General features: G+C 34.7%; 1 protein-coding gene across 1 annotated transcript in view; it reads right to left on the reverse strand.

Moving 5' to 3' along the window:
- Positions 1–14,593: 14,593 nt before the first annotated feature.
- The window catches only part of COL21A1 (collagen type XXI alpha 1 chain), a 245,391-nt gene continuing 243,287 nt past the window's right edge, over positions 14,594–16,697 (reverse strand). The window contains exon 30 of the mRNA XM_051997183.1: positions 14,594–15,780. Coding sequence (XP_051853143.1) covers positions 15,593–15,780 — 188 coding nt within the window. The 3' untranslated portion in view covers positions 14,594–15,592. The remainder of the gene's footprint in view (positions 15,781–16,697) is intronic.

Raw genomic sequence — 16,697 nt, forward strand, 5'->3', positions numbered from 1 at the left:
GGAAAATAGATCATTAGAAGAAACCAAAAAAGGAAGAAAAAGAGGGGGGTCAAAATAGTCAAATTTTGCACAGCAATGAAGGAGAAAGAGGATTGAGAAAAAGCCATTATATTAGACAACTAAGAGATCACTGGTAACTTTGGAGAGAGTTTTGGAGGAATGAAGAGGTTAGAAGCCAAACTGTAAAATAGGAGAAGAGAAAATGGAAGAATCTGTCAAGCAGATAGCTGGCACAGTAGATAAAGTGCTGGAGTCAGGAAGATTCATCTTCCTGTGCTCAAATCTGGCCTCATCCAATTACTAGATATGGTAAATCACTTAACCTTGTTTGCTTCTGTTTCCTCATGAATGAACTAGTCAAAGAAATGGCAAATCACTCTATCTTTGCCAAGAAAATACAAATGAGGTCATGAAGAGCCAGGCATAACTAAAAACAACTGAACAACACCAAAACTGCAAATGATCTTTGTAGTTTAGCCACAAAGGGAAGGAAAGATATAGGTCTTTAGCAAAGATGGAAAAATCAGAAGAGTTTTTTGACACTAAATAGAGGGATATCCAAGAAATGTAAAAAGACTAGAAGATGATAGGTAGAGGATCTTGTAGAACACATGACTATGAGTTGAAGAGTTTGAGAAGTCATGAGTAGAGAAAATTTACACTTATAAAGGCAATATCTATGTGAATAAGTAATGAGATCACAGAGCCATTAAAATATTGAAATATATATGAAAGGATTTTAATATCATAATACAAATTTGAAGTTTTTACAGGACTTTACCATAATTATCCCATGAAATATGCATGAATTTATCATAAGGTAATTAATGTAAATTTTATTCCCATTTTACAAATGAGGAAACTGAGGCTTAAGAAATAAATTAATTAACCCCTACTCCCATAGATAGTGAGAGGCAGTAGAGTCAACATCTGATGATTTATTTTTTAGCTCCGTTTCCCTGCTTGTTACCATGATAACTATCTTAATATAATGCCTTAGTAACTCCAACTTACAATATAGCAGAATGTATGGTGTGAAGAACCAGAATGTATGGTTCTTCACACCAGTAAAGCCATCTATTAAAAAATATGGGATTGATTAGATTCCTAAGATTCTTTTTTACATCTAATTTTCTTTTTTTTTAATAGCTTTTTATTTACAAGCTATATGTATGGGTAATTTTACAGCATTGACAATTGCCAAATCTTTTGTTCCAATTTTTCCCCTCCTTCCTCCCACTCCCTCCCCTAGATGGCAGGATGACCAGTAGATGTTAAATATATTAAAGTATAAATTAGATACCCAATAAGTATACATGACCAAACTGTTATTTTGCTGTACAAAAAGAATTGGACTCTGAAATATTATACAATTAGCCTGTGAAGGAAATCCAAAATGAAGGCAGGCAAAAAATATAGGGATAGGGAATTCAATGTAATGGTTCTTAGTCATCTCCCAGAGTTCTTACACTGGGCGTAGCTGGTTCAGTTCATTTCTGCTCCATTGGAACTGATTTGGTTCATCTCATTGCTGAAGATGGTCAGGTCCATCAGAATTGATCATCATAAAGTATTGTTGTTGAAGTATATAAGGATCTCCTAGCCCTGCTCATTTCACTCAGCATCAGTTTGGGTAAGTCTCTCCAGGCCTTTCTGAAATCATCCTGTTGGTCATTTCTTACTGAACAATAATATTCGATATTATTCATATACCACAATTTATTCAGCCATTATCCAATTGATGGGCATCTACTACATCTAATTTTCTAAGATTCTTAGATACAATCTTGCATTAATTTCTTTTCTAGAAAATGTTGTATCCATTTACATACCTTTGTTAATACTATTTCCTCTGCCTGAAATAAAATTGTACCATCTCCCACTCTATTTTTCCCTCCCTCTACCCTGTTACATAACCCTATCTTTGCCTATGGAAGAGAACATGGAATATAATGCTGACCTCCCAAAATACCCATCATATTTTATGCAAAAAAAATGAAGTCAATAAATATTAAGTGAATTGCCCAAGATGACACAAGAGATCTGGGAATGTTATTTCAGTTTCTTTTTTTCAAATTCAGAATATTTTTCATTCTACTTTACTTCCTATGAAAACTATTTTTGATACAACTAAGGAAAAATCACAATTCACAATCACAATTCAAGGAAGAAAAAAATTTAATATAAAAGGATGGGGAAAGTAAGAAAAAGCTACCCGTTAAATCAAATAAAAACCATCATAGCTGATTGTTTTGATTAAATGAGTTCAGACCAAATAAGACAAAGTTTATTTTATAACTTGTGGTTTAACACAAGCAGGAAGGAAAGAAGAAAGGCCTGTTCCAGGTTCTTTTGAAATTGTAATACACTGAAAAAAGGAAAAAAAAAAAACACCCCATTCTTTGGTTCATTGGGTTTATAAATCATGTTTCTTCTGTGTAATCAGACACACAAAGTATTGTGAGTTTTTTCAGCCTCAGCATTTTTTCCCCTGGGAGACATTATGTAAGAACTTTGTGCTTTGATAGGCATTTAAAATTTTTTGTGTGTAAATACATATTTGGGAAACAATACTTTCTTGCCAATTTCCAATGTAGAAATTAGATAATACTAGACTGAATAGTTTAGTGGTGTTTTTTCTTTCTTTCTCCTTCAGGCCAAATTTTGGTTCTAAAGTACCAAATTGCCTGATACTCACTCCCCTCAATATTCAATTTTCCTACCCAACACCCAATTTCATTAGCACTTAGTACTGTGGAATTCAGAATTTGATGCCAGAGTAGAAATTATTCCTTTGACAATTAGATAACACATCCATGTCACCAGAAAGCATGAACATAAATTCAGTGACTCAGTACAAGGAATGAGTTTAAAGATCATAGCGATGTTTTATTCCAGAACTGTTTATGTTGCTCATGGATCCTCCTTTCCACAGTGTCTCATTTTCATCTTTTTCCCTCAAGACTGATACTTTGGCTTAATTTTTAAGCCAGCATTTTATTTTTCCATTGAGCAAAATTAACCATAATGGTTAACTAGATTAATATTTTTCCTCTTCATTCATTCATTCTTTTATTCAACAAAATATTTGTTAAGTTTTTATGCCATTCTTGACACTAGAAATACAGAGATAATAAATGCAAATGATCGCTTCCCTCAAGGAGCTTACATTTTCTTTGGGGAAACTAAGGTATTATATTGACAGATAAATAGATAAAAAGAAAATTTCTAAGCACTGGGAGACCAAAGAAAGAATTCATGTAGGAAGAGGTACCAGAAATTAAGCTTGAAGTAAGTTAGTGATTCCTAGAGGTAGAGGAGAAGAAAGAAGGATAGGTCATTTAAAAGTATAATAATGAAGAAAGAAGTGATCTTTATTATTCACGGAGAAAAGGTAGATTATCAACTAATGCATAAGTGTTAGGAGTATAGAAATTGCCTTATTTTTCCTTTTCCTTCCTCTCTCCATCTGTCTCTCTTACAGACATACATAACTGTGTATTACATGAATGATGCCACAGAGTAGGCATTTAACATATATTTTGAAGGAATTTATGAGTGCCTAAGATTTGTCAAAACATTAAAACATAATTCCATTATACCAGAACAAAAGAAAATGATAATGACCCACTCTTTTACCTAGTGGAATTGTGAAATATTCTTGATTGCTGTCTGAAAGGTATTTAGGTGGTACAGCTGGTAATGGAGTCAAAAAAAGCTGAATTCAAATGTCGTCTCAGACACTTTGACGCTATTTGATCCTGAGCAAGTCACTTAACCCTGTTTATCTCAGTTTCTTCATCTGGAAAATAAGCAAAGGAAGTGGCAAACCATTCGAGTATCTTTGCCAAGAAAACTCAAATGCAGTCATCAAGTGTTGGATACAAATGAAAAATTACTGAATAATACTATCTAAAAAGCTGGAGTAGAGTAAACACATGCAGAATGATACAAGAAATATAATTTAATGCCACCATTCAGCAATGAGACATGATCAAGAATCATGATCAGCTTTAGCTGATCCATGGGATAAATAATGACATCAATGATATATCTCTCAATGTCCACTTTGGTGATGTTTTAACAAAATAGAAAAGGCTGTAAATAGAGAGTAAAATAAGGAAATAAGTTAAAATATTGAATTCACATTCATTAGTCAATTAATGTTTATCAAGTATTTACTATGTGACAGGTATGCTGAGTAAGCAGAGGAAATATAAAAAGAGTCAAGGAAGGTGAAGAAGATAATAGAGATGAACAGGAAGAAATTCCAAAAATTGAGGAAAATCAGAAAAAATTCCCAGAAATGAGAAATAGAGTTTCTTGTTTGTAGCATAGCAAGGAGGTCAGTTGTATGTATCAAGAAATATTTATTTGGGAGTAAGAAAACTGGTGAGGCAACTAGATGATAGAATACTGGGCCTGGAGTCAGGAAAACTTGAATTCAAATATAATTTCAAACACTTACTATCTCTGTGACCCCAGTAAGATCATTTAACTCTTTACTTAGTTTCCTCATTTGTAAAATGAGCTGGAGAAGGAAATGGCAGAAACCCTAAAAATGGACAGAAAGAGTTGAAATGGCTGAAATAGCTAAACAATAGCAACCTTCTTACATATTTATATGTGTGTGTATATATTATATATAAGCACATATATGGAAGAATGGGGCTTTCAGAATAACTATAAAGCATATAAAAATAGAAGAAGAGGATAGGAATTGGACTTGTCACTTCATTTGCACAGAAATTACTTGATTAAGAACATTGTCTTTACTATTGCAGATTCATATCTTTGATGCCATTTATACTCAGAGAGTGAGTTAAATGGCTTGTTCAGACCAGTATGTATCAGATGTGGGAGTTGGCCCTGGGTCTTTCTGTATACCAGACTAGTTCTCTATAAAAATATATATCAAATGATAAATAACTTGGAAAAGAGAAGATCACAGTGAATTGACCACAGACCGGGAAATATGTGGTGGGAAAAGAAAAATTCTAATTTAAAGACCAAACTACAAGATGTATGAATAAACTTGTAATCTTTGGGCTGTGCTTATATGTAAAGACAGCTATTTGACTTGAAGACAAAATGGTGGAAACTAAATATTTGGAAAGAAGTTTTCACAAAAGCTTTTAAAAAATCTGTAACTAGAACTTTGCTTAGTTTCCTTTCAGACCCAGGTGTCTCTCAAAGTTAAAAAAAAATGCCTACAAAATCTCTGGGTGATTATGGTCCTACTTAGAGATAATTTTTGAGAAAATGCACCAAAAGGATTCAACTCATCAATGTCTGGTCCTTTGTCCCCATGGTCCCTGGTAAATCTTGTTACTCGCTAACCTCATAATTCCTTCATCATATCCATTAAGAAATGACCTTTCCTTTTTGAGATTTGTTATATATCTTGGCTTAACATGCTGTATTTTGTCATTACAGTATTAAATATTTCTTATCTACCTCCTTCTCCCAATTCAATTGCAGGCAATGACCATGCTTTGTCCATCTGAAGCTTCCCTATCCCCCATATGCCAGGGGGGACCTATACATTTAGGAGTCATTTAGCAATGCTTTTGAAGTTAAGTTGGATCTATTTGTGTCAGGATTATCTGATGTATTAGTCACACACCAGTCCTAGTCTTTCTTCCTAATAAATCCCAAATCACATGACTGAAATTTTAAAAATCAAGATAATTTTCTATGCTTTCTCATAATTGCAACAGAGATGCCAATTGAATATAATAACCAAATACTTCTTCCCCTTTTCTTGAATGAGAGATCTGGATCAATAATTGGCCAAACCTTTTGGTGCCACCAGAAGTTAGAAATGAAAAATGGTGAGAACTTGAAAGAATAGTATTAATCATTTCATCCAAACTCTTCCTTTCATAGATCAGAAAATTCATATCCAAAGAAAGACCTAATTTCCTTTCAAGGTCACAGGAGGTATCAGTGGACTCCTTTCTATCTTTTTTCTCAAATTAATTCCATAGCTGATTTTACTTTGATCACCAAAGGCCTATCTTAAAAGAAATGTAATTAAAAAGGAAACGTTTTAGCATTTAGAAGGAAAAGTGTAGCTATTCCTCATCCTGTTTGAAGTGTTCCTACAGCTCGGATATTATATTGACAAGAGATAGAGCAATTATACTTACAGGGATAGTTATGACATTTGCAGACTTGGATATCAACAGATTAGTTAAAATCTGACTAATAATCCAAAATTCATATTACATTTACCAGAAGTTTGCTTCCTGGGAAAGCAGAATCTTGGAGATTTTCATTTTAATGAAAATTTATTGTGCTGAGATTCATAATCCAAGATCAGAAGAAAATTGGTGAGATAGGACCACACACTTGCTCAAAACCACTACAGAGAAAAGCCCTTGGCACTTCCCTTTAACTAAGAGAATGTTCCATTCACAGAAATACTTGTGTTGCTGTTATTTGTTTAAGCTTTCAAGGAAGTCTGTTTCCTAATATTTAATTTCTGTCATTATTTTCACCAAGACAAAGCTGCTACCTAACTCTATAAATATGTACATCCCATAAATAGGAAGTTGCCTATTGATATTGTGTAATTGAGCCCATTAAATATTATTTTTCTTTCTCTGTAATGTCACTACCACTGAAAGCTTGCCTGGAATAGCATACAGAGACCAAGGCTCAGAGCCAGGAAAACCTAGTGTCAATATTCCCTCTGCTGCATACCATCTTTGTAAGCTTATTAATCAAGTCATCAAACCTCTTACTACTCTTAAGTCAGAGGTGTCAAACATTCCCTGAATATAGATCCAGACCAGGCTAAAAGGAAATTAGGAAATATTTAAATAAAATCAATGAAAATACAATAATAGTAAAAACAGAAAACATTACATTTTAAAACTAAGTCAACTTATGGCTCATATAGATTCTTATGTATAAATTAGGAGTCCCTATTTCTATTTGCTTTGGCACTATTGCTCTAAGTAAATCCTACTCTTTAAGGCTATCAGTTTTATAAATGGTAGAACTTGTCTTAATGGAAGGAGTTTGCTTCTTTGAAATTTCTTACACTTTTTCATTTTGTTGTTCTCAAAGAAGACCATGACATCAGGGTGGTAATATTACAGGTCCAGTACCTATTCCTCTTTATATAATAGTTTTGTACTTGTGATTGATTCACTTTGATATATTGAAGTATTCCCCTAGAAAATGCAGGTGCCTTTCTACAAGGTAACAATACTGCTAAGAGTATCTCTTAATTTGATGAATAAAGAAGGTTAGAAAATGCTTGAAGGAGATTTCAAAATGGCCTTTCTTGCAAATTAAAAAAAATAGCAAAATACTAAATTTCCTTTAATATGTGCAGTATTTAATTAAAGCTAATTTTTAAATAGCTTATACATTTCTTCTAATAGTATTTCAAAATTAATAACTTTTATATTTATGTTGTCTTTGGATAGCATTAAGGAGCAGGACCAATCATTCCTTTTCTTTGAAGGGAGGGAAAAGAAGAGCCTATCAGAACATTTGAACACTGGTCAGTTACCATAATGAGAACTGCTTGGACTTGGAACCTAGTCTTGCTTCCACTTTTAGGATATGAAAAATCAAAGTCAGAGTCCAGAAACAAAAATAAATAAATAAACTTTGAGATGAAAAACTGTGAAAGAACTCAATTATCATTTTTAAAATATGTGGAATTGAGATTTGGAGGTTTTCCCTTTTACTTATTCTTTGATTATATATGTAAAAATAGCATGAAGAGAACTCTTTTTATTCCTGCTTATGGTGTAATGTATCACTTACGTTTTCAGTGAGCTATATAAGACACTCCATTTTTGGGACTAATGCATTTTGAAAACTAAGAGATTCAGTCTTTCTTTGACATTTGAATGGGAACTCTCTTCTTAGGTTAGTCAAATATGTCTTATGCTCTGAGCTACAGTTTTAAATTATTGTTGAAACTTTAGGGAACAGGAACTAAGTATCTGAAAAGCTACAGACTTTCCCTCAAGCTTGACAATCCTGTTTCTTGTAGTTAATTAAAGGGAAGATCACCAAACAACAAAAGTCAGCCTGCCCAAACCTAAAAACAAATGGAGCATCTAATAGACTATTTCATTAGCCATGATTATTTGTTTACTTTATATGGCAAGTTCATCTTGATGATATTCATCTTTTGGAGGGAATGAACTGGTAATTAAACTACTCCACTGTGTTCAGCTAATAAAAATGAATTAGTAATTACATAAACATGGTGTGAACATCATTAGTGTAGTATGTAAAAGACATAATGGCTTTGGCTTTTTGCTGCCATCTGCTGGGAATACACTGTAAGAATGTTTTTTAGTTGAGTTGAAAATCATACAGTTGATCTAATGGTAGAGCATTTTACCAATGGCAAAATTGCTTAAAGGGAAAAAAAAAGAAGAATTGAGAATTACAGTCAACCTTTAGTTTTCTAACTATCCATTCATATGGTCACCAAAGCAAAAGTATTATTTTAGAATTTTTCCTAATAGTTTGAATGAAACATGGCATATTTGTTATAAAAGCTTACTATCAAATCAAGGTTTTCAGTATTCCATGCAGAATAAGAAGGAGACCCAAACTCTAAATTCTTCTCAAAACAAAATAAGTTTCCTGCATCATGTTTTCTTGTAACAATTATACCAGACTGAGTTTCCCTACTGAATTGGGATAAGCAATGATTTCACATAATATTCATTATAATCAACATTTATTTAAATATAGTCTAATGGATTTTCATTGTCTTTTAGCCATATCTACCACAGAAGTATGATACTTTAGCACCCACAAGCGCATTTTGACAAAATAAGAAATTATTTGTAATGTTAGGATTGCATCCTTAGGGAAATTTATTTGATAGGAGTTGGTCACTTAATAACACTTAAGGTCTCAATGAACTAGTTACTATCCTAGCATGGATTTACCCAATCTTCTCTAAAAAGAAAATAAGGAAAAAAGATATAAAATTGCTGAATACCATGAAAATCCTGGCTCACTACTATCTCATCTTCAGGGGTTTGGTTTTTTTTTTTTTTTTTTTTTTTTTTTTTTTTTTTTAAACAGCATTGGAGAAAAATATACTAGGTTGTTATGGGCCAGAACTTGAAACAAGGTCCTAAGTCAGTAGAATTGATAGAGACAATGATTATTTAGCATGGTATTTAACAGTTCTCTAGTTCAGTAGTAAGTACTTAGTACTTACTAGAGTTCTACAAAATTCACACCTTTAAGAGAGCATATATAAGCTAGGAGCCTCAACCAGGATTCAGTCGGGGAGATTCAGAAGCCAGAGTTCAAGCTCTGGGAACCAAGACTACCGAAGGCCTCTAAGAAAGCTAACCAGGCCCCAGGAAAGAAGACAAGACTTGGAAAGAGACAAGAAAGGATTTGGACTTTAATACCTGGCTGCATTTGGGATGATTACTGAACTGAAACTAAGGCTGCCTCCAGAGACCCCAAGGAAACCTCAACAGAGAATATTACATTTTAGAGAAAAATATTACATTTTAGCGTCCGAATGTGGGACAGACACAATCCAGATTTCAGTGGAAAAGTTTCCTCGACCCAGAAATTAGGGTGAGTACAAAAATAGACAAGGAAACTTTGCTAAAGGGCTAAAGTAATACTTCAGCTAAAATGGGACAGATATTTAGAAAATAGCCTTCTTTTCCAATTCAAGGAAAATGGGTAGAGAGCATTGTCAGACTTATGAAAAGCCAAGGTTTAATTATAATTTGGGAGCAGATCACTGAACTTTTAGAAACTGTACAGTACACATCTCCTTGGTTCTCTATGGAAAAAGAATTGGATCTAGAGGAGTGGAAATTAGTAGGAGAGCAACTATGTCAATTCTACAATGAAAACGGACCCGACTCAATTTCCAGAGATACACTTTATACATACAATTTGATACAATTGGCTTTAGGAAATTATATAAGTTATAGAACAAGGAAAAAGACAAAAGAACAAGACAGGGAGGATCAAAATAAACTAGATGAAAAGGATGAAGAATCAGATAAGAATGGAGTTAAGTACAATTCTGAGTGTGGCACTTCACAGCAGGAGCATTTCCTATACCCTGACCTACTTCCCTCAATTAATCTTTCATTGGTAGAAGGAGAAGGAGGAGGGGGAGAGGCAGTAACACAATCAGCACCACCTATGAAACAGCCTATGAGAAGATTACAAAAAGCACTTCTTAAGGGAAAAAATGAAGGACAGGACGTATTTGATTTAATAAATGCATACCCTGTGATTGAAGAGCTTGATTCTTCAGATCAACAAAGGAGAAGATACATTCCTTTTGATCTAGAAAAAATTAAGAATTTGAAAAAGGGTTTCACTTTTTATGGGGCTTTATCATCTTATGTTAAGATGTTTCTAGAGAGTTTGGCCTATGAAATCTTAACCCCTTGTGATTGGAAATCTATAGCAAGGACATGTTTAGAACCTGGACAAAATTTGTTGTGGCTTTTGGAGTATAGTGAATTATGCAGGATACAAGCCCAATGCAATAAGCAAACTAGAGTTAATGTATAAGTCACTTTTGACCAACTAGCAGGTGAAGGTCAGTATGAAGACAATTCAGCACAGATTAATTACTCCATAGGAGTGTACGACAAATTGCTACTGCAACTATAAAAGCTTGGGATTCCCTCCCAGGGAAAGATCGAGGGGAAGCCTTCACAAAAATAGAGCAAGGTCCCAGTGAACCATTTGCTGATTTTATGGGATATTTGCAGACAGATGTCACAAGAACCATCGGAGAAAATGCAGCTACAGAAATAATGATCAGATACCTGGCTAAGGAAAATGCCAATGAGGTTTGCAGAAGAATTATATGGGGACTAGACAAAGATGCTCCTTTAGAGGAGATCATAAGATGCTGTGCCACAGGGGGCACAAGTGCTTTTTATGCCCAGACTATGATGAACATGGGAAAACAGGGTCTTTCTTGGCAAGGGATTTCGAAAGAGAAAATTGTTTTCAGTGTGGAAAAATTGAACATCTGAGAGCCCAATGTAGGTATAGAGATAGAGTAAGAGGACAAGGCAAGAGAAGACCTAAAATACTATGTCCAAAATGCCACAAGAGCTTCCACTAGGCCTCACAATGTAGATTGACCCAGGGAAATGAGAGACAGAGCCCCGCTCCAAAATATCAATCAAAAAACAGGTGGAGCATGATGGCAGCCGAGGTTAAACCTTTAGAAGTTCAGGGCTCTGATGTGATTAATCAGCAGAAAAGCAATCAGCAGAAAGGGATTACAATTGGGGAGAATACAGGTTCTTTTAACCCAACAGAAGGGCAGTGTCCAGTGTGAGCAGCTCCAATGTAATTGCCAGGTGATAAAAAGAGATTTAGAAAGTGCTAAATAGAAGGGACTAGATAGGTTAACTGGGAGAGAAGGTTTGCTTGTATTCCTACAGATGGAGAAGGAAACAGATGGGTGTCAAGGAGCACCTGGAGAGAGAAGAAAAAGAGAAAAACCTCAAAACAAAGGAGAAGACCTAAGAACAAAATGTGCAGGAATCATTGGATTTCCTAACACAAGATATAGACTATTGCAAGACTTTAAAACTTGCAGGAATTATTGGATTCCTGGCATGTGAACTAATGGACAATAGATTCCTTTTGGACTATTTCTAGGATTTATGGACATGCATAAATCCTTATGTTGATTCATGTTATTTGTTACATCACTACTAGCCTGTGTTACTATGTGCTTATGTAATTTATGTAATTATGTGTAATGCCTCCCATATTGATGAATTTATGTATACCTGTTTTAAGAGTGAGCCCCTTCAGAAACCCACTAATCTGATTTGATTTCCCATTTCCTTTGGTGTTTTCATCTCCCTTCCTGAGATGTCAGGAAGGGTGTGATCATTACCTCCTTATATGGTGTTTTTCACCCCTTTTTTGAGCAGCCAGGGAAGGCATGATCACCTTTTTTGGGGGGGTTTTCACCTCCTTGAGAAGTCAGGGAGGTCATGACCACTTATGTTCTAAAAACAAAAGAAAGTGGGAGATGTTATGGGCCAGAACTTGAAACAAGGTACTAAGTAAGTGGAATTGATTAAGAGTTAAATTTAACAATTTTTAAATTTAATAATTTAACAGTTCTCTAGTTCAGTACATGTATTTAGTACTTACTAGAGTTCTACAAGATTCACACCTTTAAGAGAGGATATATAAGCTAGAAGCCTCAACCAGGATTCAGTCAGGGAGATTCAGAAGCCAGAGCTCAAGCTTTGGGAACCAAGACTACAAAAGGCCTCTAAGAAAGCTAACCAGGCCCTAGGAAAGAAGACAAAACTTAGAAAGAGACAATAAAGGATTTAGACTTTAATACCTGGTTGCCTTTGGGGTGATTACTGAACTGAAACTAAGGCTGCCTCCAGAGACCCCAAGGAAACCTCAACAGAAAATATTACATATTAGAGAAGAACATTACAATAGATATGTCTGTTTCCCTCCCTCTTTCCTCCCTTTCTCTGTGCCTCCCTCCTCCCTCCTCTCTCTTCTTCCCTCCCTCCCTTCCTTCCTCCTTTTCTTCTTCCCTCTTTCCTTCTTTCCATTTCTCCCTTTCTCCCTTCCTCCCTTCCTTCCTTCCTTTCTTCCTTCCTTCCTTTGCTTCTTCCCTCCCTCTGTATATATAGGGAATCAAATACTTACATGTGGATTCTCTGCCCAAAAGAAAGTTTTTATCTTGAAAAATGAAAAGGTTTTCTTGAAATAGAGTTCTGAAAAAACTAGTCTCTGGTAAAGTCCATTGGAATTCAAATAGAACTACATGTATATGCCTTAAATCCAACTGACTCAGCCTCTCATTGATTGACCAAATAAGTTGTGGCCCAAACCTCTGTTAGTAACTATTTGGGTTTTGATGGTGAGTGTAAATAATAATTGTTTCTTCTTTGACCAGAAACCCTGTGGATCTTGCCCTCCTTGAATAGTATTATTTTTTTTTAAATGGGTAAAAGAGGCCTCCTTTTCTTACCTAGCTTTAATCATTGAATGGGCATAGCCTCAGACAAACAGACCTGGGACATTTCCATTCTTCATGATCTATGTCTTGCCACTGGACCCAGATAGCTCTGGAGGAGAGAGTGAGGCTGGTGACTTTGCACAGCCCTGCCTCACTTAAATCCAATTCACTTGCAAGTTAAGGCATTACTTTCCTGATGTCATTGGTCCTATTTGAGAATAATGGACAAACATCAAGATATATTCCATATGTGATTCTGCATGTTAATTTCATCCCTCTCTGTCATAGAAGGGGTAGCATTCTTTTTCTGCTCTAAAATTTCAGTTTATCATTATGTGGATCAGAGATCTTAAGTTTTTAAAATTGCTCATTTTTGTTTCTTTGTGCATATTTGTTACAAGCATTTGGTTTTGGCAAGTTTCATACTTGCCAATACTTGGTTTCAAGTATTGAAAAAAATAATTTAAAATATATTCAATATCTACTGTGATTTGTAGACTCCAAGATGAGTCTATTTTATTCCATGGTATGCAAGATAATAATAATAACCTTGCAGCTATAATTACAATTCCAGTTGTCAACCTGGTGTTATATACTTGAAATAGTAGTTCAAGGCATAAACAAAAATACAAAGTATAAGCCTAGGATTAGAAAACCATAGATTAATGTTATGTTGTATTTTTATTTCTGTTGTTAAACATTTCTTGATTAAATTTTAATCTGGGACCACACTAGAATTTTAGTATACTTACAGGTCTGGGGCAGGAGTCTGGGCATTCAATATATACATACTCCAACTCAAGCAAAGCTGGTAATGATGTAGTATGATACAGAAGAAAGGACCTTGATTTTAGAGGATTGATTTAAAACTTTTATTTTTGAGGATTCAAATTCCAGTTTTGTTGCTTATTACCTATGTGATCTTGAGCAAATTCTTTTACCTTTCTAGGACTAACTTCCCTCATCTATAAGACGATGGGGTAGGACTACCTGAGAAATATCTTCCAGATTGAAGTCTATAACGCTTTAATCTTATTACTTAGATGAACATGCATGTGGGAAAATTCAAAGAATCTCAATAGTCATAATTGACTCTTATTTTGAGTTGAGTTGAGTTGTCGAGTTGAGAAGAAGAGTATTTCAGATTACCTTTAAAATTTATTTATTGGCTAGAAGAAATAGTTATTTTGGAAGTAGGAAAACATGTACTACATAACCACTAGGTAGGTGCAAATGCCTGAATGATAAAAAATTTATTCAGTTATTTTCAGTCATGTCTGACTCTGACATGATCCCATTTGGGGTTTTCTGGGCACAAACATTGGAATGATTTGCCATTTCTTTCTCCAGCTCATTTTACAGATGAGGAAACAGCTAAACAGGGATTAAGTGACTTGCCCAGGATCACATAACTAATACATTTCTGAGGCTAGGTATGAACTCAGAAAAATGAATCTTCCTGACTCCAGCCAACTAACTCTATCCACTGAGTTACCTTGCTGCCCCTAAAATTTTGACCACACCATTAAATAGCAAAGTGAATGGAAATGAAAGTAACAAAAATTATAAATAATGGCTTCTATCATCAACTTCAGAATCTGTACAAAATTTTATTTGACCATGAATGTTAAGCACAGTACAAAAGTTATAGCATGACAATTGAAAAACCAAACACCTGAAAATCACATCTGTATAAAAGCTTTTCTGTACAGTACATGACTGGGCAATATTAATTTAACCATCTGCCTTAACTGGTCAAAGCACAAAGGGATTTGTGCAACTGCTGTCCTTTTAACTGAAGTCTATTTTGTTTTCTTTTTCCTGTTAGGGATACATACAAAAATTAACATACATTAACATACACATGTAGTGAATAAAATGGAAAATGAAGGGGTACAACAAACATTGCAGTTAGGTAGAGAGCATGGGGAATGGTCTCATTTTTTTTTTTTTGAACATGCAGGAAAGTAATGATGAAAATGACTTTTTCCTACAACAAACTGCATTTTTTAGTATCATCTGTCTAGCATTATCTTTCCTAGCTGGTTTTAAGTTAAACATTGTGGTCATTAAGCAGTCTGTGCAGGAAATTATATGCACATAAAGGAAATTTCATGTAGTTTTCAATAACCAAATGCATCTTCCCCTTTGACTAATGAACAAGCATGAACTATGAGATATGAAGCATACATAATCATGAAATTCACACAAATATGACATTGAAATCAAATGATTTACTGTATGGAGACTGAATGTGAAACATTTCACAGTGGTGGGCATCTGATCAATTAATACTGCACTGCTACAAGGCAATAGTGGTAGTCAATTTTATTCAATTTTAATTCAAATTAATGGACTCATGAGGAATCCTCCCAATTTTGGTAATGCATTTAATACAAAGGCTTCATCTGGAGAAACCTTTGAAACCCAGAAGTAGCATTATCTTTTCATTATTCATTCTTTGTTTTCTTTCTAAAACCGAGGTACTTTAGTTCCTTTTCAAGGGATTATTGCCAGTAATCTTCCTGAGACTTGAAAGACCATAAAAGAAAAGCACCAAGCCTAGTCTGCTGATAAAGTCATTGCAGATTAATAGTTCGGCCCTTTTCTAAATGGATCTCTTCCAACAATCACACTGAAACATAAAGATGGATCACAGATTCCAGGAGGTCCAGTTGGCCCTTGTATTCCAGGATTTCCACGGTCTCCATCTTTGCCAGGTGGACCTGGTTCTCCAGGATGCCCTTCTTTGCTAATTCCAGGAGGACCCTCAGGACCTACAACAAAATATTCTTAATCAATGAATAGACAATCTTTTGATTATATCCATCTATTACCTTAGACAGGGAAGCTAGATCCTTCAATAGATAAAGCACAGAGCCAAGAGTCAAGAAGACCTTAATTCAAATTTAGCCTCAGACACTTACTAGCTTTGTGACCCTGTGTGAATAAATCACTTTAACCTGTTTGTCTTAATCCACAAGAGAAGGAAATGGCAAAGCACTCTAGTGTTTTTGCCAAGAAAACCTCATAGATAATAGGTCTTGTGACCCACAAAGAGTTGGAGATGACTGAATCAACTAAACCATAACACTAGAAAGATTAATATAATTTCTTGAAAAGTAATAATTAATTTTCCATATAATTAAGCTAATGTATTGTTGCAATTGATGTTTTCCATCTTGAAAAATTCTAGTCATCCTTCAGTTACTTAGGTGCTGACTTTTCTATGTGTGATAAGTTTTTGTTCCTTTATGTGGAAGAGTACAACAATTCCTGGATTTAGAACCAGAGAACTTTGTATTCAAATCCTGTTATTGTTGTTGTTCAGTCATTCAGTCATGTCTGATTCTTCTTGACCCTCCAAACCATATTGACCACGCAGTTTTCTTGGCAAAGGTACTGGAGTGGTTAACCAATCCATTCTCTAATACATCAAAGCAAACAGAGGTTAAATGACTTGCTCAGAATTACACGTTAGTAAGGGTGGGCCACATTTGAATTTAGGTCTTCCTGACTCTAGGCCTCTAATCAAATCTCAGTAATGTTATTTATTGCCTGTGTGATTCTGAACATCTATCTATATGACATTAAAATCTGTAATGGGCTGAGGCTTGAGTTGATGCACTGAGGTCCCAAGCACATGAGGCTAAATAGTAATTGGACCATACTCTATTAATATATAAGCTTGGAG

This window comes from Antechinus flavipes, chromosome 4 (genome assembly GCF_016432865.1).
Source record: "Antechinus flavipes isolate AdamAnt ecotype Samford, QLD, Australia chromosome 4, AdamAnt_v2, whole genome shotgun sequence".
NCBI classification, from domain to species: domain Eukaryota; kingdom Metazoa; phylum Chordata; class Mammalia; order Dasyuromorphia; family Dasyuridae; genus Antechinus; species Antechinus flavipes.